Source organism: Amblyomma americanum, chromosome 7 (assembly GCF_052857255.1).
Source record: "Amblyomma americanum isolate KBUSLIRL-KWMA chromosome 7, ASM5285725v1, whole genome shotgun sequence".
Lineage (NCBI taxonomy): Eukaryota > Metazoa > Arthropoda > Arachnida > Ixodida > Ixodidae > Amblyomma > Amblyomma americanum.
The window spans coordinates 9,048,214-9,069,765 of NC_135503.1; the positions used below are offsets into that span (position 1 = coordinate 9,048,214).

The 21,552-nt window shown below is 43.6% G+C and overlaps 1 protein-coding gene across 1 annotated transcript in view; it reads left to right on the plus strand.

The window, feature by feature from the left end:
- The first annotated feature begins 101 nt into the window (after window positions 1-101).
- The window catches only part of Ocrl (Oculocerebrorenal syndrome of Lowe), a 34,738-nt gene continuing 13,287 nt past the window's right edge, over window positions 102-21,552 (plus strand). The window contains exons 1-11 of the mRNA XM_077630991.1: window positions 102-535; window positions 609-703; window positions 790-872; window positions 969-1,078; window positions 3,615-3,635; window positions 4,671-4,784; window positions 4,867-5,083; window positions 7,742-7,968; window positions 8,753-9,059; window positions 13,183-13,294; window positions 18,804-18,959. Coding sequence (XP_077487117.1) covers window positions 641-703; window positions 790-872; window positions 969-1,078; window positions 3,615-3,635; window positions 4,671-4,784; window positions 4,867-5,083; window positions 7,742-7,968; window positions 8,753-9,059; window positions 13,183-13,294; window positions 18,804-18,959 — 1,410 coding nt within the window. The 5' untranslated portion in view covers window positions 102-535; window positions 609-640. The remainder of the gene's footprint in view (window positions 536-608; window positions 704-789; window positions 873-968; window positions 1,079-3,614; window positions 3,636-4,670; window positions 4,785-4,866; window positions 5,084-7,741; window positions 7,969-8,752; window positions 9,060-13,182; window positions 13,295-18,803; window positions 18,960-21,552) is intronic.

The following is a 21,552-nucleotide window of genomic DNA, read 5'->3' on the forward strand; positions in this document are numbered from 1 at the left end:
AACTACCAACTTTAATAAAGAAAATTTTGAATACGGAAGTTTACGTCAACACAAGTAGTATGAGCGGCTTCATCGACTATCTCTTTCACATGCACTCTCTTCTCTTTCTTTTACTCTCTCATTCTCATCCTCCGATCTGCAGTGGACGCTTACCCGTGTGAAACACACCGGCGTTTTTCTAGAGATATCATTATTCTGAGAGCAGCATTTATTTTGCGTATCTCTCTTGCTACGCGAAAGTACACTTCGAATGCGTTCGTAGGATTTGTTGGATGAGTGGTCGCGCTACTTTCGCCTTCCGCCGACATGGATCTTACAGCGCCCTGCTAACGGACGTCGACTGTGGAGCTCTCGGCTCAAATTGACAGCCTGCGAGGTGCGACCAGCGGTGCGCGTCGCTACGTGGGGTTCGTTTGTCTGCCAGTTGCAAGCTCCCTCGATGCCGGCGTAATGAACAGAGGGCGGCTGAGACTGGAGCATGCAAGGAAGGAGGTTTCTGAATGCGATGTCGCTCGATAGAGTTCTATGTCTGTAGGTGGGTGGCCTCTCCCTATTTATTTCTCAAAAATTAAATATCTGCCTGACGGTGCACGGCAATCTTTCCGTAGCCGTTGCCTGACTGACGCACGAAGGAACAGCCATGAGCAGCCAGTGTCCAGCAGCTGTGAAAGATATTCTTGCTCCGGGAGACTCCTGCGTAGCCGTATCCTTTTTTAGAGAATTCGATCTCTTCTCGTGGGGCACTTTTGATGCGCTGGTTTGATTGCTTGACGGCCTCCGATCTGCTAGTGGTTGGAGGCTGGACTTGTCCAGGAATGGGTGAAGACGGGTCGATTGTTGCTGCTTGTGCAACACTCGGACACGGCGTACGGGTGAGTGGGTATCGCGGTCTGCGGAGCAGCAGAGGCCGTGCCTTGCTCCGACACGCTTTGCAGCGCATGCATCTCCCCTTGCATATCTCATTTCAGGCTGCTCGTGTGTCCACGCGTAGGCGTGGCAACGGTGGGCCGGGCACCTGATGTGACTTACATGGCTGAGCATGCCTTCCCCATTGACCAAGATTTCAAGTGTGAAATTGGTGGGTCCAGTGCAGTGATTACGGGGCAGTGGCATGTCGTTAACAGGAAAAGAGAAAAAATTTTCATGCTTTGAGTTTCCTCAGCGTGTTGCACAATCTTCACAGAAGAAAGTCATATGCTTCCTTTATGAACTAACAGGTGTCTGCCATCAATCATCTGGCTTGAAGCACATTACACAAGAAATTGGGTGATTGTAAAGTAGGCCTGCTCGATGCCATTGTCATGCTTTCTTTTTGGAATAACGAGCACCATAGAATGTAACTGTTGAGTAATTCAGTTCCAACAAATTGAAATTGACTGAGGTCCTTAACTGGCAAAGGGTTACGATAAGCTTGAAACTTAATTGTTGCGTAGAAGTCTAAGGGGACACTCAATAGTGAGGCAAAGAAGTACTACTTAGGTAGCGAGGCTCTGGAATTAGTTGCCAAGTATGTCTGTCGGAGCCAAGTTTTCACGCCACATCTCACTGATGAAAAACTAATTGGAATATAAGTTGGGATGGGATGCATTTTGCAAAACTTCCAATTTGAACAGCATCTTACCAACGTCTGTCTAGAATAAATTATCTGAATGATGTGTTCTCGCAGTATTAGACTATGCGGTTGAAACTTCGAGGCTAATGAAAAGCTTGAATTGAGACTAAGAGATACAGTAGAAAGTGCTGCAAATTAGCTAGAGTTGACTCTAAGGATGGCGCGAAAACGACAGGGATGAGGAGGCTACATGAAATCAACAGGACAGGTGCCATGTACGTTCCTTGTCCCTATCTCTTTTGCGCCATCCTTAGAATCGACTCTAGCAATAAACTGACTAGCCCAAACCAAAGTACTACTTGCTGCATATTAAATAACTGGTGTGGCTTGAAGAAAGAAAGAGAAGCAATAGCTTGGAAAATAGAGACAGAGAAAACAGTAATTTTGTTTTGCGATGAAGAAATGGACATAAGTAGGGCAACTAGTGGTCTGTCAGAATGACTGAAGGAATAGTTGGGGAGAAAACATGCGGTTGAGCAGATGGCAGAGAGTTGGGACCAAAGATAAAGTTTAGAAGCTTGCCAGGATAGGGGCGGCTGTGACTTGTACGAGGCGGTGTTGACCAGAAGTCAATGGGAGACCGTGGTCTTGCTGTGAACATAACTTTGCTGATGATGATTGTGATGAGCAGCCCAGGTGCACTGTTTCTTAGAGTTATAAGTTGATGTGAGCACAGTCATCAAGTTCTGCGCAATTCAATGAAATGTGTGTGCATGCACGTGTAAAATGGTGCTTGATAAAAGCACTATACCATAGAGCTTTTAATCCTTTAAGCCAGTCTGGGACACAGAATGATAGCATTAAAAGCCTCATCAGGAAAAAATTTTTGTTGCTGGTCAAAAATGGTGACCATTGGCTGGAAGGAAGTGACGCCACTTCTAATAAAGTCAACAACTTCTGATGCTATCTCATTGCTAACACACGCAAGGTAATTAGGTGTCTGTGAATAAACCTAATAAACCTAATTTTTAAATTTTTGGTATGAGATAGAAAATTTAATTTACATTCCATGCCACAGATGAAAAAATTTGGTTTTTTGGGGTTTAACGTCCCAGGGCGACTGAGGATATGAGAGGTACCGTAGCCATAGCCTTTGAAACACTTTGGGACCTTAAACCCCAAAAAACCAAATTTTTTTGTTTGTGGCATGGAATGTATATGGAATTTCACGAGTGCAACCAGTGTGAAGAGAGCATGTTACTTCCATGTTATTGGCATGCCGCTGCAGTTTTGCTGGCTGTGTATCATAATGCAACAGATATAAAAACAGCAGCAAAAATAACAGCATATATTGTGTAACCCAAGAGAATCCAAAAGATCGGAACTGTCGCAGAATATTTGTTGTATAAGGATGGCTGACTCAGTCTGCAGCAAATAGATGAAAGCTGTCATTTGTGTCAGCTGTAATTCCTCAGCCTTCAAAACTAAGCTAGGTTGCATTAGCATTCTTGTTTACATTTGAAGAGGTATGCTTGCTGACTGAAACTTAAGTAGCATGCAGTAATGGCTGTGAAGCTGTTAACTGTTACGGAAAAAAAAAGTAGAGGAAAATGAGAAATAGGAGCAAAATAAAGGTGTTTTCAGCACCATAAATACTTATATAACTGGACGAAGTAGTCCTAGTTCTCAGATAATGTGTTCGTGTGGCTATGTGCTTATGTATGATTAGTATCTGCAACACGTTTAAACTTAGTTTGTAGACGACGTCTGTTACTTAAGTGTAAATAACTATGGAAAGGTAGATAGAACCTGCTTTACGGCATTGTGGAATGGCATTATGATACGAGTGTCATGGCCATCTTACTATAATAATAGCCTTAATTAGTAACGCAGTGTGCATACTGCATCAGAGATGTGAAATATGCCTGCAGAAACTTCTTTTGCACCAGTTTTTCAATGTGCAAATGGTGTAATTTCACTACTAGATTTTTTTTCTCTAGATTTTTATGAGGTGCTGTGTTATTTAATTTTATTATCATTTGCTTTGTGTCTTTTATTGCAGATACCTCTTCACATGGAAAAGGTAAGCTTGGCTTTGCCACCACTATTACAGGCAGTCTACATGCATGAACGGTAAATAGTACGATAGTGCAAGGGCGGGAAACACTGCTATCGTTTGAAGAAAATTTGTTTTGAGTTATTGGGAATTAAGGGGGGAAACTTTCAATGCTTGTTTGGTGGCCATTTTTCATCATAGACACTACTGTATACCACTACTAGTGCCTTGGCAAAAGAAGGTCACTAGAGCAATTGCCTCTCTTGGGTGAATAACAGTGATACATCTACATCCCAGCCATGTTTACACATGCAGTTGTATTTTTAGGTATTGAGACAAAAGAATACTGGGGTGCTTGATGATGTGAGTCAGGAGCCATTTTTTATGCTCATCCATACACGGGGTACCTCCAGGAGCAAAGTATAGTGGAATATTAGGCTGATCCTATTGCTGTTTACTGAATGTGTGAATGGACCAGACGTGTTCTAATGTTCTGGCTACTGTTTCGAGCAAATGTAATACACTCTGAGCCTTTTCTCTTTTGAATTCAAAGTATATTGGCACCCCCACTCAGTGTACCATAATTTTTGTCTTGTCATATGATGTGATGCAGTTTAGTCTCGTGGCTGATGGTGAATAAACTGAAAAAGATGGTGCATGACCAGTGATGTGCAGTTCTTGACAGCATTGCTGTCAGGTGCACATGAAATGAATGGATTCCACACCTAGCCTAAACCTGTGTTGCTTGGGATTGAAAAGGTACTAATTAATTTGATGTTTGCTACTTGGCTGCGTGCAAATGCTCACATTTTTAACTTGCAACATCCCTTAAGAGCTGTGGCTTGCAGAAATGTGACAGCTATCGACTTGTATGCTGAGAAGGAGTGACCTTCTCTCTGCCTGGAGCATCTAGAACATGAGTAGTGTGGTGTAAGAACTACGACATGTGGCTTGGAAAAAGTTTTGGTCGAGCATGGAGTACTCTGGGAGCTTTTAAATAACAATCTGCTTTGTTTCACTTAAGCCGGTTACACAAGAAAGTATGGCCTCTCTTTTGTGCAGCTGGTGTGGACATGTACGTGAAAGTGGCCCACAAGCGCCGGAAGCTGCTGCTTGAGCTGCCAGCCACGGATGCGGCCCGATCATTCCTAGCCCAGGTGGGCAGGGCTGTTGAACGTGAGTGTGGCAGATGATTCTGGCTGTCCAAATTCAGGAGCGTGTTGGGTCATGCCTCTTGGAACACATTCTTTCTCTATAGGGCATGCTCTGCTGCGTGGTTCGGCGAGTGACTTCACTTGGCTCAATCAGTATGGTGGCATCCAGGAGCTGAGCACTGACAGCCTGCTCAACAGCCCTGGTGAACCACCACGGCAAACCATTGCAGAAGGGGCAACACCGCTTGCTGCACGAGAAAGTGTAGTGCGCCTCCAACTGGCTATGCGTGAAGATGACTACACACATCTTGAGGAGATCAGGTGATCATCATGCCATGTTCACATCTGTGGTAGTTCTGCAGCCAACCTTAAAATGACTGAAGCGCAGTCTAGTTCCTTGTAGCCATTGCTATGAGCTGAGATGCACTGTTTTGCTTATGAAGATTGATACATCTTGTACTCTCAGCAGTAGTTTTCAAGTGGCGCTTACCACAGGCTGCTTAAATAAGGTTTTTTAATCATGTTAACTGCAGCTGATGCTGAAGAAAAATATTTTTAATTGATTTTCCTTCACCATGGCTAGAGTGCAAGTTTTATTTGAACGAGCCACTATAGTAGGATGTGGCAGTTGATTTACAGTTACGCAGTTTGATGCGTTTTCTAAAATAGTATGTTATTTTCTTTGGAATGTAGTCTTTTTAACTTGTGTATCTTCTGCCAGGCTATATTTATTATATTTTTCTATAATTTTACATTTACAGTAGATTCTTGATTAAAGAAACAGACTTTATACAAATTCATAAAATTTCCTCGCCGGAGTGCCTTTTGTACAATGAGCAGAATTTAGAATGTTCTAAACACACTCCCATGCCATTAAAAATGATACGAACGTGCAAATCATGACGGTACTCTTGAGTACTAAGTGCTGCCCACATATCTTTGATACTGCAGTCGCTAGTCGCGCTGTACGCACTGCAAGTAGTGGGCGGTGGCACGTAGCTCACACACTGCCGACTTTACAATCATTAGTCACGCTGTGTGCACTGTGAATAGCGGGCTGTGGCCGCAAGGCCTTGAATAAATTCCATCAGCAGTAAACGGGTGTGTGTGAATGTATTTTCCATGCTTCTGCATATCGATTTCTTTTTAATGATACGAAATTTCAGATGATACATACATTTTGTGCGATCTCGTGAGATTCGTATCATTGAGATTCTACTGTTCTTAATAGATTCTTAATATTGATTTTAATATTGATTTGCCTGACCCTAGGGTGTCATCACCCTAGTGTGCACTGGATGTGGTAAATATCTGAGGGAACATAAACTAAGGGAACATGTTTATTTGCCACTTCAGTTTTTGATGTACAGTAATATCCATATGTGCCACCTAGACATGTAGTTTCGCAAATACTAGAAATATCACTTTTGTAGCAAAATATAGTTACTTTCAGTCACAACACTTGAAAGGCATCTCCAACAACATGCAACTGTTTTTATAATTTTTTTATTCCTAAGATGCTATTCATTTTTCAACTCAGCTTTGCTTGCAGTGCTAATGAATAACTTTCGGATCTATTGGACGGTATTGTACTCTAGCTGCTGCAACATTGAAAAAGGGAGGGCTTAGGACATTTTTACATCCGCCTCTGTACTTAACGCCATCATGCAGGGATATAGTTTGGTGATCCTACTTTTTTATGCCCTTTTATTTTGACAGGTCATGTTTAAATGGCTTGCAGTGTCCTCTTTTGACTGCAATCATAAGTGAATAGAAACTGAGAGCCTTTAATTTGCAAGTGCAGAGAGGACAGGGCATTTTGACCCATTGATTGTGAGCATAATGTCGGTGATGTCACATTTGACAGTGAACCATTTTCTGACCTATAAAGTGGGAAATAGCTCCCTATCATTGCTAACGACTTTGTTTATGTTGAGTGGATGTGGACTTGCAGGTGAGATAAATAGTGGGACTCACATGCTGTTATTTTGATATCGTGATTCCCATTTTTATATGTGCCTCTGCTTCCATGCTCCTGAAGTCTGTGGAGAATGCTGCCACAGACTAGTCATCAATGTCGCTGACAATGAAAGTATATCTATTCTGTGTCCAATATCTGGTGTAGTGTATTATTGATACAAACAATAAATTTTTGCTCATGAAAATAGTGGCTTTTGCATGCATTTGGGCATGGAAGCATCAACCTGAATTACAGAACATTTTAAGGTACAGCCGGCCAAATCTTTAACTGGCATGGTTTTTGCAGCCCTAATTGCACCTTGCTAAACGCTTTTCCTGGCTGAACCACTGGCATATTCATGCTGTAATTTGACTCGTGCGGTGGTATTTAGTGTTTTTTTTTTTTCATATTATGTTTGAGTGGAGTACTTGCCTGATTGGATCAAAATTATTATAAATCTGCATCGCCTGCGTCTACAAAGAGCCAAAACAAGGCACATGCAGCAATGGTGCTGGTTCATCTCACTTCCTTCTCTGGCAAACTACCTCTCCTTCCATGCTAGACAAGCCATTCACCCAGAGTGAGCATGATTGTGCCACTAGAACCATTGCTACATATACCTCTTGTTTTGGTTTGTCTTGTATTACTAATGATTTTTATTTAATCGGGCATTATTCCACTCAAGCATTATATTAAAAAGAATGGGGCACCAATTGCCACTACACACGTCAAATTACAGCATGAATGTGCCAGCGGTTTAGCCGAGAGAAGCCTTTAACAAGGTGCAATTAGGGATGCAAAAATCACTTCATTTAAAGATTTGGCCGAGTGTACCTAAACTTGCAAATCATGAACAAAAGAAAAAAAGAATGAAAATGCTGTTTGTACTTTGGTGTTCATGTACTTCACATGTTCTCATTTCTAGGCAGAAATTTTCAAGTATTGCTGCTTGATGAAACCCATAAAGTTTCACGTACTCTTGATGCTAACATTGTGATGCTTCATTTTGTATCATTGAGGTTCTTCTTGGGCACATGGAACGTCAACGGTCAGGCAAATGATGGCGTTGACTTGCGTGACTGGCTGACATGTGACCTGCCCGAATGGCTGACAAGTGGCGCTGAGCCTCCGCAGCTTTATGCCGTGGGCTTCCAAGAACTCGACCTGAGTAAGGAGGCCCTGCTGTTCACCGACAGCCCCCGTGAAGAAGAGTGGCTCAGAGCTGTAGCCCTTGGCCTTCCCCTGAGTAAGTCGCTCAAGTGTTGGATTTTCAAGCCTTAATGTAGGAAAGCATGGCTGGGCCTGTTCTGAATTCATTGTTATCATAGACTTGTGCGTTACCGAATGACCACTTGTCTGTGTCCTCATGTGTTCAGAAGTTGACGGATTAAGGCTGGAGATTCAAATTTTGAAACCTACATGTTGTAGGAAAGCATGGATATCTGAGTTAACCTTGTAAATGCCCTGTGACATTGCCCTTACTTTTATAAGAATGTTGGGTAATGTGGCTTGTGCAGTACTGTGAGGATCTGATACAGTATGAGAAAAAACTATTGGACATTGTTGCTATTGCATTGTATCTCATATATCTCTTTGATATGTCTTGGCTGTGGCTCGACATGTCTCTGCAATCATAATCGTGCTTGGCTTTTATGGAACAGCTCTAGTTGGTAAACAATGACCTGACAGGAAATTCGAGTTTCAGTACCTCTGGCTTTGATGGCCTGGCAGTGTTCTTCTATGCCATAACCAAAAATTCCTGTCAATTAGACTCGAGAATCTCTTTTTAAGACCCTTTTTTTTCTGTGGCACCTTGAAAACTTATGCAATAAGGAAAAAGTGAGACAATTTCAGTTCCTAAAATTTTCTGAAACTTCGTAAGAATTTTCTTTTTGCCTAATTTTAGTCCTTATATTCTCTGAAAAAAAAAAGGACCATTTCCCAAATGGAACATCCCTGTGGCCTGGCATCCAAGTGGAAACTGGGACATGCCAGGCAGGCCTTTACCATACTGTCTTGCACCAATGCAGAGTGTCGCTACCGGCTCGTGAAGCTGGTCCGCCTGGTGGGCATGATGCTTGTGCTTTTTGTGGACGAGCGGCTGGCCCCCCACGTCCAGGACGTGGAGGCCCACTGGGTGGGCACAGGCATCCTGGGCAAGATGGGAAACAAGGGGGCTGTGGCCATCCGCCTGCGCCTGTACGCCTCATCACTCTGCTTCGTCTGCTGCCACCTGGCCGCCCACCAGGAGGAGTGCCAGCGTCGCAACCAAGACTTTGCTGAAATCTGTTCGCGCCTCTCCTTCAGCCCGAGTGGCCGCGTTCTATCCGACCACGAGTAAGTCGGTCTAGATCTTGAACCTGACACTACCGTTCTCAATGTTGCACAGTATTGGCACAAACCTGAAGCTTTTTTCTTGCGCCACCAGGCATGGAAAGTATGGTGATGCTGCGGCCCAGTGTTGCTCAAAACAGCAGACACCAACTTATGCAGGGAACCTTCTAAGAGCAGCCCCCTACTAGTTCCATTAGGCTGTTCCCTAAGACCTGAGTGGATGCATAACATATTACCGAAACGAGCTGCAAAAAATCTTTTTCCCCGTTTGTTCAGGGTGTTAGTTCATGATATCATCAAATCATCGAAGTTGGCAGTGCCTGCTACGGAGGGCTTTAAGTCATCACTTACGATGCCGAATATGCGGAGGCAGATACACAGAGCACCTTAAAGATGCCTAATGCAGGAAACATTTGGCAGCAGCAGCAACATTTCTTCCAAATGAAGTGCCATGGAAAGAAAATTACTCTGAAAATATTTCCAGCAACTCTAACGACACACTCATTCTGGTGACATCTTGTGGCTTAAAATATAGTTGTTCAGACATGCTTGTCATATCTTTGTGTAGTTTTCAATCTCTTACACTGTGGCCTTGTGCTGCTGAGCACAAGATGAAAATGCCAACCCTTAGCCCCTTGTGACAAAACCCTTTTGCCAAAACTTTGGTCCTTGGGCATCTATAATGTTTTGCACGATTTTTGTGAAGACTGGCAGATTTCTGTAACAGACTTGGGGACACAGCATTCTCACATCACTTGGTATTCATTTCACCTGTTCATTGAAGTGGTGCAGTGTGGTTTGCATGCAATTGATACTACTAGTTGTCACCAGAGAGTGCTAGCAGCACACTGTAAGCAAAAGTTACTTTGCTCTTCCTTTTTAACGTAGGGAGGAGGGTGAGGAGAGTGGTGCAGAAGAACATATAAGCATATTCACACTCCTTACCTTATAGTGCCATCCGTTTCCTAGCATAGGCCAAAACTCACTTGTATTGCTTAGTGGTGGGTCGAATGTTATCTGCTCCTTAGGATGGTCTTTTCAAGCAGCTATCATTGGTAAGGTCCTGGGAGTTAATGTGTCATTTTCTTCCTTCCCACAACTATGACCTAGTATAAAGTCTGCTTTCATTGCACTCATTTGCGATCACAGAGTGAGGTAGCAACTTGCGAGGTAGCCTAGGTGTTGAGGAGACAGTGCGTTACATCTCTTGAAATATTTCTTGCTGCAGTCAGGCTTTCAGCTGTACATTGGTCAAGCATAACCTAAAGCCTTTTCACCACAGCATTCCTCATAGGCTGCATTTTGCTTGGGCACAGAAATGCACTACAAATTAATTTGCTCTGTACCTTTACTAAGACAAAGAGCACAGGCACAAAATCACTTCATGAAAGTCTCTTTTTCAAATTTTCCTGATAATGTTGCCAGATTGTCAGCAAGATTTGGTGGCTGCTGTACATCAAATGCATGACAGGCTTTGTGTCCGAAATTCAGAATTGATCTAGTGAGACAGGAGCAAGGTACTGTTGAGAACTATGTATTTTTTTTTTTTTCACAGTACTTGCTTAAACCTTGAATTTAACCTTTGAACACTAGATACAATGTCTACAATTTAATGCTGCTGGCTACAAAGCCACAGGTTGTGTTATGCTTCTATTAGAGAGGTGTTGTTTCGTTGAAAGCAGAGTTCAAAAACGTTTGCCAGTTGATGTTTGGAAAATGTTAACAGAATGCGAGCTGGTCGTTTATATTCCACAGCCATCGCAAATGGTGAAGAGTGTCGAAATTGATATTTTTAAACAATTATTGCTCATGGAAAGAGCCATAAAAAAAACTCCGCATGATTCTTCTGCAATTCAAAGGAATTTTGACTGTGCCACAAATGTTGCAGCTCGGACTACGGGCTAGAAATTCCACGAAAGTTCAAAAAGCATGAAATTTCCGATTTGCGCTGCATCATTGCACAAATACACAAAACAGTTTTTGCAAAAAGAACCGTTTTTGCAAAAAGGCCCTTATCAATAGACCGATAGAGCGTCCAGCCACGAAGTTTTGTTTTCGGATCTTTATCACCAGCCCGCGGCGATGGCAGCTACTGCCAGCCATACATATTAGCCAGCCAGCCTAGTCACACACCATTTAGAACAATGACTGCCTTGTTGCTCCATTCGCATGGTATTTCTGTTCTTCCAGCGTGCCGAGTCTTTGCGTTTGTCACATGCTTTTCGCTGTTTGTGCGGTGAAGCATCGTTATGTGTGATGCCACCATGTGAAGAAGCTTCAGCAACACCGCACACCGAAAAAGCCAGCGGAGAGCCTTACCATTATTGGAGCATTTCAGCTTCCAACACTCCCGATAGCGTGCACTTGAAGCATTTGGCGGAACTGAGAAAAGTCATCATTGTTGAGCAGTTCTCGTCTTAAAAGGAGGTGGCCATTGCCCAGGTTTTCAGCAAATAAATTTTACTTCCACGTGACAGTTTTTGGCAGTTTCAGGGGCCCATTCATTAATTTGGACATCTTTTCCACTCCCTTGAAGACCAAATTAAGAGGTTTTTCTGTACCATGTATCTTTGTTATATGGAATTAAAATCAGTTATGTGCTCTATTACAGCTACACATATGTTCCTGGCTACAGCTCGTGTGGCTGTGCCCTGGGAAACGCGACCAGAGAGAGGCAGGAAGGATTTTGAGGCGACTGTTAAGTCACTTATATGTTGGAAAGTATCACAGGTGGTCAAGCACCTCCACTTAGACAATTATTGGCAGAAAAGAAGCAGTCAGGTGTACTGGAAACATTCTGCCAATTTGTTTCCATCTTCATCCATTCATCGAAGTCCTCACTAGGGCCATTTGAGTGGGATAAAATCTAACTGACTTCTTGAATGTCGTCATGAAGAGGTGCGATTTTGCTACGCATAATTTCAGCACCACAGGTGATTTATGGTGTGCATAAAGAGGCAGGCTTTTTGCGCATGCCAGCCTAACCAGCTGTTATGGTGCTTAGAGATGTTTGGAAAACTCTAAATGCTTTTCAAAGTTAGTGCTTAGTGAGTGAGGTTGCTTGGGGAAAAATATGCCTAAGTTAGTTTTAACAGCTCACAAATGATTCAGCAGTTCAAACACAGAAAAACCCCGCTTTTACACTTTTCATGGGACAATGGAAAGAAAAACGTACTAGCCGTGAAACTTAGGAGCTGGGAACCGTGCATAAAAAAAAGCACATTGTCGCCTCATTTTTTTGTTGTTGTTGTTTTACTTCTAGTAAGGGAAACGTGCTTCTCTGGAATTTTCAAAGCTTTTTGGCTCTCGCGATCGTTCGCATGCACAGAATGGCCTAGATGCCCTGTGATGGCTCTTCATCTGTCTCAGTGGCTGTTGGTAGAAGGGAGGCAGCAACAGAGTTTGGGCATTGTTTTTGTGGAAGCTGCTTTAATCCTGCAAAATCCTTGTCTATCGAAACCTAGAAATTGCAGTTTTAAGCTGCAGGTGACAGGGAAAACGCGGATAACAGAAACATATCTCAGAGCCAACTCGCGCAACTGTATCTCATACAGCGCTGCTCACACAGCGTTTGTCACAGCATAGTTTCACCTTCAGTCGTTGGTGCTCATGCGTCTGTGGTGATGGAACTGCACCAACACCCACAACAAGATTCACGCCGCCTGCAAATGTGCTGAGCATTGGCGTGGGTACCACATGCCGCAAGCTGCCGAGCACGGTGGCGGCTGATCACCGATGGAGTCTAGAGTTAGGTTTGGCTTCGTCGCTGTTCTGCGCATGCGGAATGTTGCCTGTCAGAATGCCGACACGGGGTGAATCACTATCGCGAAGTAACATTCACGCCATAGCGTGCAGGAAAGCTGCCACAGTTGCGACATAACTGTTGAGTTTCTATTCCATGGGTTCCTAAGGGAGCTTGAACAGGACTGGCTCATGAAAGCTTAGCAGCCCTGAAAACACAGCACCTGGGAATGCAAGAGTGGGGTTCTACTGTAATCAGATACTGCTTTCTTCTAAGCCTGCTTTTTAATTGGACCTTGAAGAGATTCTGGTTATGGCAAGTGAAAAATTAGATGTGCCTGGCAGTATGGTCATCTGAACCATACACTGTACACTGGACATGCAGGCAGATCTTCTGGCTGGGTGACCTCAACTACCGGCTGAGTGACCTTGAGCATGATCGTGTCAAAAGCATGGTCGAGCAAGGCCTTCTGGAAAAACTTTTGGAACATGATCAGGTGCGCAGCTTGCTGTACATCAGCAGGTTTACAGATAGTAGCAAATGCAGTGCATATACTTTCTTTTTGCTGAGCGTTGCAAAAGCTTTTTGTTGAGCCGATTGCTACAATGACGTGTTTGGAGTGCACGCTGGCTTTTTCTCCTGAGCTTTGTAGGGTGGACTACATATTGGTAGGCTCACACTGCCCTCTATGAAATGTAACATGACTACATCTCTGGAAAAAACTTAAGGGGACACTAATGCTCCTTCTTAAAGGGACACTGAGGAGAAATTGAAGTTGGCTTGTGATCACAAAAACGCCGCTCTTACTGAAAACAAAACCTTGTAAGGTAGAAAATAGCAAGAACCAAAATACAAGTATCGCCACCACAGGCCAACCTCGCAAGTACAAGCGTGGCGACGTCATAGGACAAGGGACGCCACCTTGGAGGAATTTTCCTTTCTACATGGAATGCGCGAATCTCTGAGGCTGACAAAGGAAGGTTGCGCGGTTAAATATTGAAGTAAATTTTGTTTTAAAACCTATACTGCACTTTTATCACACAAGGAAGACAGACAAAAGACAACCTGAATGTTGGAAGCAAAGAAAACTGATGCTTGCCGGCGCCACAGGCGGCCAGGAGAGTTTCGATTTGTTATGGCGCATCACGTCTATGAGCTTTGGTTGCCCCGTGGTATTGTTTTTGACGCGCCTCGATTTACAAGCGCCGAACAGCAAAGCAACTCCACGTGCCGCTTCAAGTGCTAGTTAACCTTTGAATGAGCCTGTTAAGGCTGGTCAGATGATCGCCACGGTCGATGAAAAACTATGATGGCACGACGGCCGGTGATCGTACAAGGCAGTTCGCAGCATAAAGAGCACTTGTGTCTTCGCACGCTCACCCGGCGAAACATTCCCGGATGTGCCAGTCAACTTCAAACTACTTAACGGAAATAGTTTATTAGGTACGGGAGCCAAGGTACAAGGCAGTTAAGAAAAATTGCTGATGGCCTAGCTCTGTTAGGCCAGGATATACGTAGTGAAAGCACGGAAATTTCTGCATCGGAAGAGTGCATTCACTAGATGCGCCTTTATCGTTGAATTTACCGTGAGACGTCGTGGCGGAGTGGTAGCGTCTCCGCCTTAAACGGCAAAGTCCCTGGTTCGATTCCAAGCCTCGGCACAGGATTTTTTTTTTATTCAGTGAGTGGGCGGGGGGTTTCAGTGGCTCCCATAGATGCCGCCACTGAATACATTGGTTAGCGGTTAAGCGCAGGCTCTGTTAAGGCGCATTTATGCTCCGGCGTAACACGCGCGCACGCTGCACGGCGACGTGATGTCGGCCAAAGCGAGACCCTCTATACTCCAACTGGGCCTGACCGCCGACGCGTTCGGCGGGTTCGGCGCACTCTGACCGCACTGGCGGGGAGACTTGGAGCATGCCTCTATTTCGCACAGAGTGCGCCAGCCGCCGCCGGCCCGGCCAGACTGATTTGGCTCCGCGTCGAGGTGCGCGTTGTGACGTAATTCAATAGCTTCGGCAGTTGGGCAGAGCTGTTCTTTTCGAGCTCTCGGCTAACTTAATCCATTCACAGTACATATCTGAAGGTACATGCAAGTGGGCGAGAGAGCCCGATCCAGTGGACCCGTTGGATCTAGCTGAAGCCGTTGAAGCGTCGTGCGCCGGCTTTAGTTTCAAGCAGCCAACTTTAAACGCGACCGCCCTTGAGCACCCACCCGTTTTTTGTCGCAAAAAGATAAATAACTTGGCTCTTCCGCGCCGTTCAAGGAATCGCAATTCGTTGGCCCCAAATCCCCGGCCAGCCTCCGATGGTTGCAATGCGCCGACCTTGTCCTGGCCCCTCGCGACTCCCCGCACTGGGGTTATGATATTTAGTTTGCAACGGCTGCTCACTGAGGAAGCGGGAAATGACCCGCCGGCGCCTAACCTAACCGTGCTCCCTCAAAAGCAACGCACGCTATGTGGGGCTGAGGTCACTGAAATACAGACCAGAGTTTTTGCGAGAACTACGTCGTCATTTTTGGGAACGGGATCCATCGTAACGCTGGCAAGACGCCGGTGAAAACGTAAACGAAGCGACGGCAGCTACCCCCGATAGATGCATTCAACATGCGGCGGCGGTAGCTTTCATTTCAGCAGCTGGTAGACCGCACCGCTAGCCACCAGAAATCACGGAGCCTGCGTTTACGTCATGTTTCACGTCACTCCGTCCTATGACATCATAAGAGTTCTCCGTTACGTCATAAGAGTTCTCGAGTTTGAATCGGAGCGGCGGGAAAAACTTTTTTAGCTTCGAATCCAAATTTCTTTGAAATAAATGCATCTTTCGCTCCCAGACAAGCGGCAACAAAGCCATGAAATGCCGAACTATTAGATTTTGGTAACGAAAAAAATCCGATAGAGTTCTCCTCAGTGTCCCTTTAAGGGTATAAAGGTATGATGCGATAGCACTAGTGGGTCCCTTCTGCGGGTTGGGGTCCTCTTTATGCATTACTTCGCAGACACGAATGCTTCCTTTCTGTCACCTTCACATAACGCTTAATTTACCATGAAGAGTACAATGTGATAGCATTAGAGATCCCTTCCGCGCAAGTACTTCTCTGTCACGTAGGCTCTGTGTACATGCCTACACATGTGTAATTGGTCATCCTTTACTTTCATAGATCGCAGGGAGTCCTCGTGCCACTTCTAGAGCAGTGGTGCAGTTAAGCATTGTGCCACTGCCACGGCAAGTGGCTGTTTCAAACACAGTCACCAGTGTGGCTTGTGAGACCTAGGTGTCTTTCCCCGAGCAGCCTCTCATGACCAGTCATTACTGCCACCTGCCATGTTGGGCAGGTTATGACGTCACATGACTCACAACACCGCCGACAACCCCAGATTTCTATAGAATAGGAGCCTAATGCTCTCGCGTCTTTAAATTAACAGATTACTAGAACGTCTGAAATAGTAAAAGCTTGAAGCCTGATCAGTGTCTGGTAAAATTTCAATCAGGCAACACTCTTAAATGGGAGTTCCAGAGAAACTTACTGGAAAAAACAATAATTATGGGGGCTATCAACAAGAAAGGCTGTGCTGCTGCTGCTGCTGCAGTGGTCTGTTTTGTCATGCATGAGCCAGTAGTCACTACTCAATCCTGCTTGAATTAAAGACACCCAACAGGAGAGCGAAAATGGTAAGCTTAGTCTTGTGAATGCTCTTTATGAGCAAATAGTTTATGGCCATTTTTCATGTTGTCCGTTTTGACCTTTAAATAAAACCAGGAGAAAGCAGAACATTTTCAAAATCTTGGGCTTTTGTCTGTTTTGTGTTCAAAAGGAACCTGAGAAAAAGGAGAGAATTTTAAAAGGATATTTTCGTGGCTATTTCTAAAGGTGTGCAATTAATTTTGACATTGTTGAGTTTTCTACACATAACATGGTTTATTACTTTTTGTTTGGTCTTCAGATATTTTGTCACCACTCATGACTAACAGGTAGATGTGTTCAGATGTAGAGTTGTGAGTTGTTCTTGCAGCCACAACTGCTGCAAGAACTGCAACTTGTTAGGTGCATAAGGCTGAACTGCTTGCATAACAAAACAAAAGGAGGTTGTTTTTTGGTATTTCCTGTGAAAAGTTCTTGCAGTTAGTGTGAATGTTGTTAAACTGTGCTACAGTAAAATATTAGCAAAAAACTTTTTTAACAGTGTAACTGGTGCAGAAAAACCTTATACAGCACAAAAAAAAAATATTCCTCTAAAGACAAAAATTTATCTCTACATTAATCGCACAGGCATATGCGTGTTTTGAAAGTTTCTGTAGTGTAGGAAGAAATGGGCTTGGGCAGGGCATGTAATGCGAAGGCAAGATAACCGCTGGTCCATAAGAGTAATGGAGTGGATTCCAAGAGAAGGCAAGCATAGCAGGGGTCGGCAGAAAGTTAGGTGGGCGGATGAGATTAAGACGTTTGCGGGCATACGGTGGGCGCAGCTGGCAAAGGACAGGGTTAATTAAGTTAATTAATTTGAGAAACATGGGAGAGTCCTTTGCCCTGCATTGGGCGTAGTCAGGCAGATGATGATGATGATGATGTAGTGTAAATAGAATCTGCCAGAGTTTACCTGCAAGAACTGCTGGAAATATGAAACTTGTGTTTCAAAATCTCACACTACATGCTAGCGTGGTTTAGGAGAAATTTGACGGAGCTTTTTCTCTGTTTTTAATGAAGAAGTATTAACAAATATCAAAGGCTTTGCATTTCATAAATTTTGCAAACAAAAGGCTGTAATCCAGGCTGATACGTTCAAACCTCGTTATAGCGAACACATAAAAATCTTAAAATATGATAGTTCGATATAGCCGAAATTTGTTATATGAAATTTCATCAAAAACACACACAAGAGCAATGCAGTTTAATCACTGAAGGGACAGTAACTAGGACAATGTTTACTAGAGAAATGGGAAGGCCTTTTTTCCTAGTTCTAGTGGCATTTTCTAAGATGCTCACAGTGATTCCGGAGGCCCCTGAAAACCGAGCAGCAGAGGATCAGTTCCCCACTTCACAACTTTGTCGCATAGAAAATCATATGTCAGAACAAAAGCTATTGACGTTCTCACTGTCTCCGTGACAGCAATATGAGCACAAGATCTTTACTGCAATGGATACAGCAGTCCATGCTGCTACTTTTGGGTTGCTGTTGACGAGTGCAAGAGGCCTAGCGCATGCTGACTGGCTGGCTACCAACCTTCCATGCCGCTATATCTTCTGTGCCGTTGTTGGCGAGTGTAAGATCTGAACACTGGCATGAAATAAAAGCACACACCTTGGCGTGAACACTTGCGGCACCACAGTTACTTGTGTAGTGCAGCGAAGCTTGCCACCTGCCATCTGAGCGGGTGCCGCTTGTCGCTATGAGGTTTGATATATACCTTTTAGGGCCAACCGCGGTCACTATATCAAGCGAAAATGACGTGTTTATTAAAATTGCCTTTGAACAGTTTGATGTAGCGAATAATTTGTAATATTCATGTTCGTTTTATATCAAGGTTTGACTGCACTTGTCATTTACTCTTTCTAATGGCTGAGTATAATGAGTCTGTGGTCAAGTTTATATTTGATGATGTGAACAACTGGCTTGTCTCAAGAAAACTGATACAAACCATTCAGCATTGATGTACCAATAAGGCTAACGCTCCATGTATTTTATAATCTCCTCTTTGGTTGTGAATGTCATTCATAAAAAAAGTCTCCTGTTGATGATTTTCGAAGCATTTCCCCAACACCCCCTGCAAAAAAGAAGTTTAAAAGAAGGAATGATTATTAGTTGTGGAGGCTCCGGCCACTGATGTGACTGGTGGTGTCTAGAAACAGTTAGGAAAGAATTGTAGATGGTAAGCAGCCTCCTAATGTCCCACTGAATTTTTTGTTGTTTCGTCGTACACCTTGCTGTTTGAAAGTTGTTGTGCACCGTGCAGTCTCCCTGGTGGGGCAGCAGTCTCATGATTCCTCTGTTTCGGGCCTACAGTTGCGGCAGCAACAGCAGCAGGGCAAGGTCTTCGGGGGCTACATAGAGGGACCAGTCACTTTTCGGCCGACGTACAAATATGCCCCAGGCACCCAGCAGTGGGACATGAGCGAAAAACAGCGGGCACCAGCCTGGTGTGATCGTATCCTCTGGAAGGTGAGTTAGGCACCATTGCACCACTTTTGAGCCTCTGGAGAGACTAGCCAGATGGAAGCTTTATTAGTGGTGTGACATGCTGTTGACAGCTGATGGGCTATAACAATGCATCTCTTGTTTCCAAGGAAGCTTGAAAAAAAAATGCCTATACAGTGCTATCCACTTATAACAATATTGAGAAAACCGGAAAATTTGATCGTTATAACTGATTGTCATTATATCTGGACTGGCAGAAGAAGCAAAAATAACGCACCCACTTCTTCCCGCGAGTATGTAGCCACTGCCACCGGCGCTCCTGTCATGGGCACTCGTCTTTGCACTCTGCCAAGTTTGCCAAGCGAGCCACCCCCTCCGGAGCTCCCATCAAAAGATAAACATGTCCGGATGTTATCCGTGCACAGTATCTTGGCGCACTTCAAGGTCTGCACTGCGGAAAGCTCGAAACGGGGGGAACGCGCAAGAAAACCTAGCACTTAAAAAAAAAACTAAATTCTCAACAATCTCAACGACAAAATTGGGGGGAGGGGTTTCAGAGATATTGCTTTACGCTTAGTCAGTGTGACTTTTTACCCAGTTCACAAACGCACAAAAACGGGTGAAAACTATGTTTGTGTGAGACAGCGTTCTGCAGCGGCCGCCAAGCAAGCTCTCCCTCCATCGATTGTGACTACGATAGCGCTTGGCTTCCAAAGCCTTAGGCAACACTCCCCCATGGATTTAACCATGCCGGTCCGTTCGCGGAGTTTTTATGCCATTCGCTTCAAAGTACTTTATTTTTTATCAAACTTTGAGACAAATTTTCGTCGTAAACACCTTCCGGGCAGCCAGAACCCTATCGCTTATAAGAACGTTAATTTGGGCTAGATGGTGCATACTATTTGAGACAGAAAAAAATAATAGCGCATGAAGACACAAGTAAGAGACGCAGGGCAAGCGCTATTATTCGAGCTGTTAATATTCAAAATCCTATCGCTGTGTCCGTTATTTCTGCTGATAATTGTACCATTGTATACGGTTTATCTTTACATAGGGGCAATGGGAGAATGGATAAATCTAAAGAATTTGATCGTTATAAGTGATATATCGTTATATCTGGTATTGTTGTAGGCGGCTTAAACTATATTTTACGATCACTTTTGTACTTCTACTTTCTCTTCTCCTGTCGTCATTGTTACTGTAGCGTTTTGGCACAAATTCAAAGGATTTCAAAGCTCTTTAATATATTTCATTTTTGGTATAATAGCTGCTTGATATCTTGATGAGTTCATTGTCACCATTGCATCTGCGGTTGCTTGAGGAGCAGTTTCAGCACACTTAGTTCTGTGAATCCAGCTCAATGCAGCCCCGAATATTGAACTTTGCTGTTTGTGCTCTCTGTGCTCAGCAGGTGATTATAGCTACTGAAGAGGCTCAACTCGTATAAAGTGTTTAATTGAATATTAAGGGTTTTTTTGTCTAAAACATGAAGAGAAATGAAAAAAAGCCTGAAGCTTTCGCTCTGAACTAGCTATCCTTAGACACAACCTGACATTAAAAAATGTGGAGGAAGGTAGAGTCTACTGGGACTGATTATACAATTTAAAAAGTATCTAATGCATTTTCAACTCTCCTGAATAAATATTATGTGTCTCAAATAAATGTCATCATCGAGTACACCAGAATTATATCTTTAAAAAGTTCTGTAGTCAAGCCTTAATTGATTGAGCTTATTGGCCACTCTTAATTTCAGTCTTGGTTTTAATGTTTTTGTTAGTTGTGCTTTTCAGCTTTTCAGTTTCAGCACACTTAGTTCTGTGAATCCAGCTCAATGCAGCCCCGAATATTGAACTTTGCTGTTTGTGCTCTCTGTGCTCAGCAGGTGATTAAAGCTACTGAGGAGGCTCAACTCGTATAAGGTGTTTAATTGAATATTAAGGGTTTTTTGTCTAAAACATGAAGAGAAATGAAAAAAAGCCTGAAGCTTTCGCTCTGAACTAGCTATCCTTGGACACAACCTGACATTAAAAATTGTGGAGGAAGGTAGAGTCTACTGGGACTGATTATACAATTTAAAAAGTATCTAATGCATTTTCAACTCTTCTGAATAAATATTATGTGTCTCAAATAAATGTCATCATCGAGTACACCAGAATTATATCTTTAAAAAGTTCTGTAGTCAGGCCTTAATTGATTGAGCTTATCGGCCACTCTTAATTTCAGTCTTGGTTTTAATGTTTTTGTTAGTTGTGCTTTTGCGTCTTCTTTTTGAGTGTCGCTTCCTTTCAAATTTTTCTTTAGCTTTTTGTACTGTTGTGGTTTCTGGTTGTGTTGTTATCTTTTTACTTGTTTTGTGATGTGCAAGCCAAAGCTACCCTTAAGAGCGGATTTCACCCCTATGACCCTCTACCATTTAGACAGGTAACAGAGGCTGTTGATGTTGATACTGAAGTTAGCAGAGCACTCCTTAACTACTCATTCTGCAGTGTGCAAGCAAAGGTCATGCCTAGAACGTGAGGCTGCTATATCATCTTTGTAACAATACTGTGAACTGACACCTGCATATAAGCACCTTGGGGTGCACCTTCAGTTTAACTTAACATGGCGTCACCATATT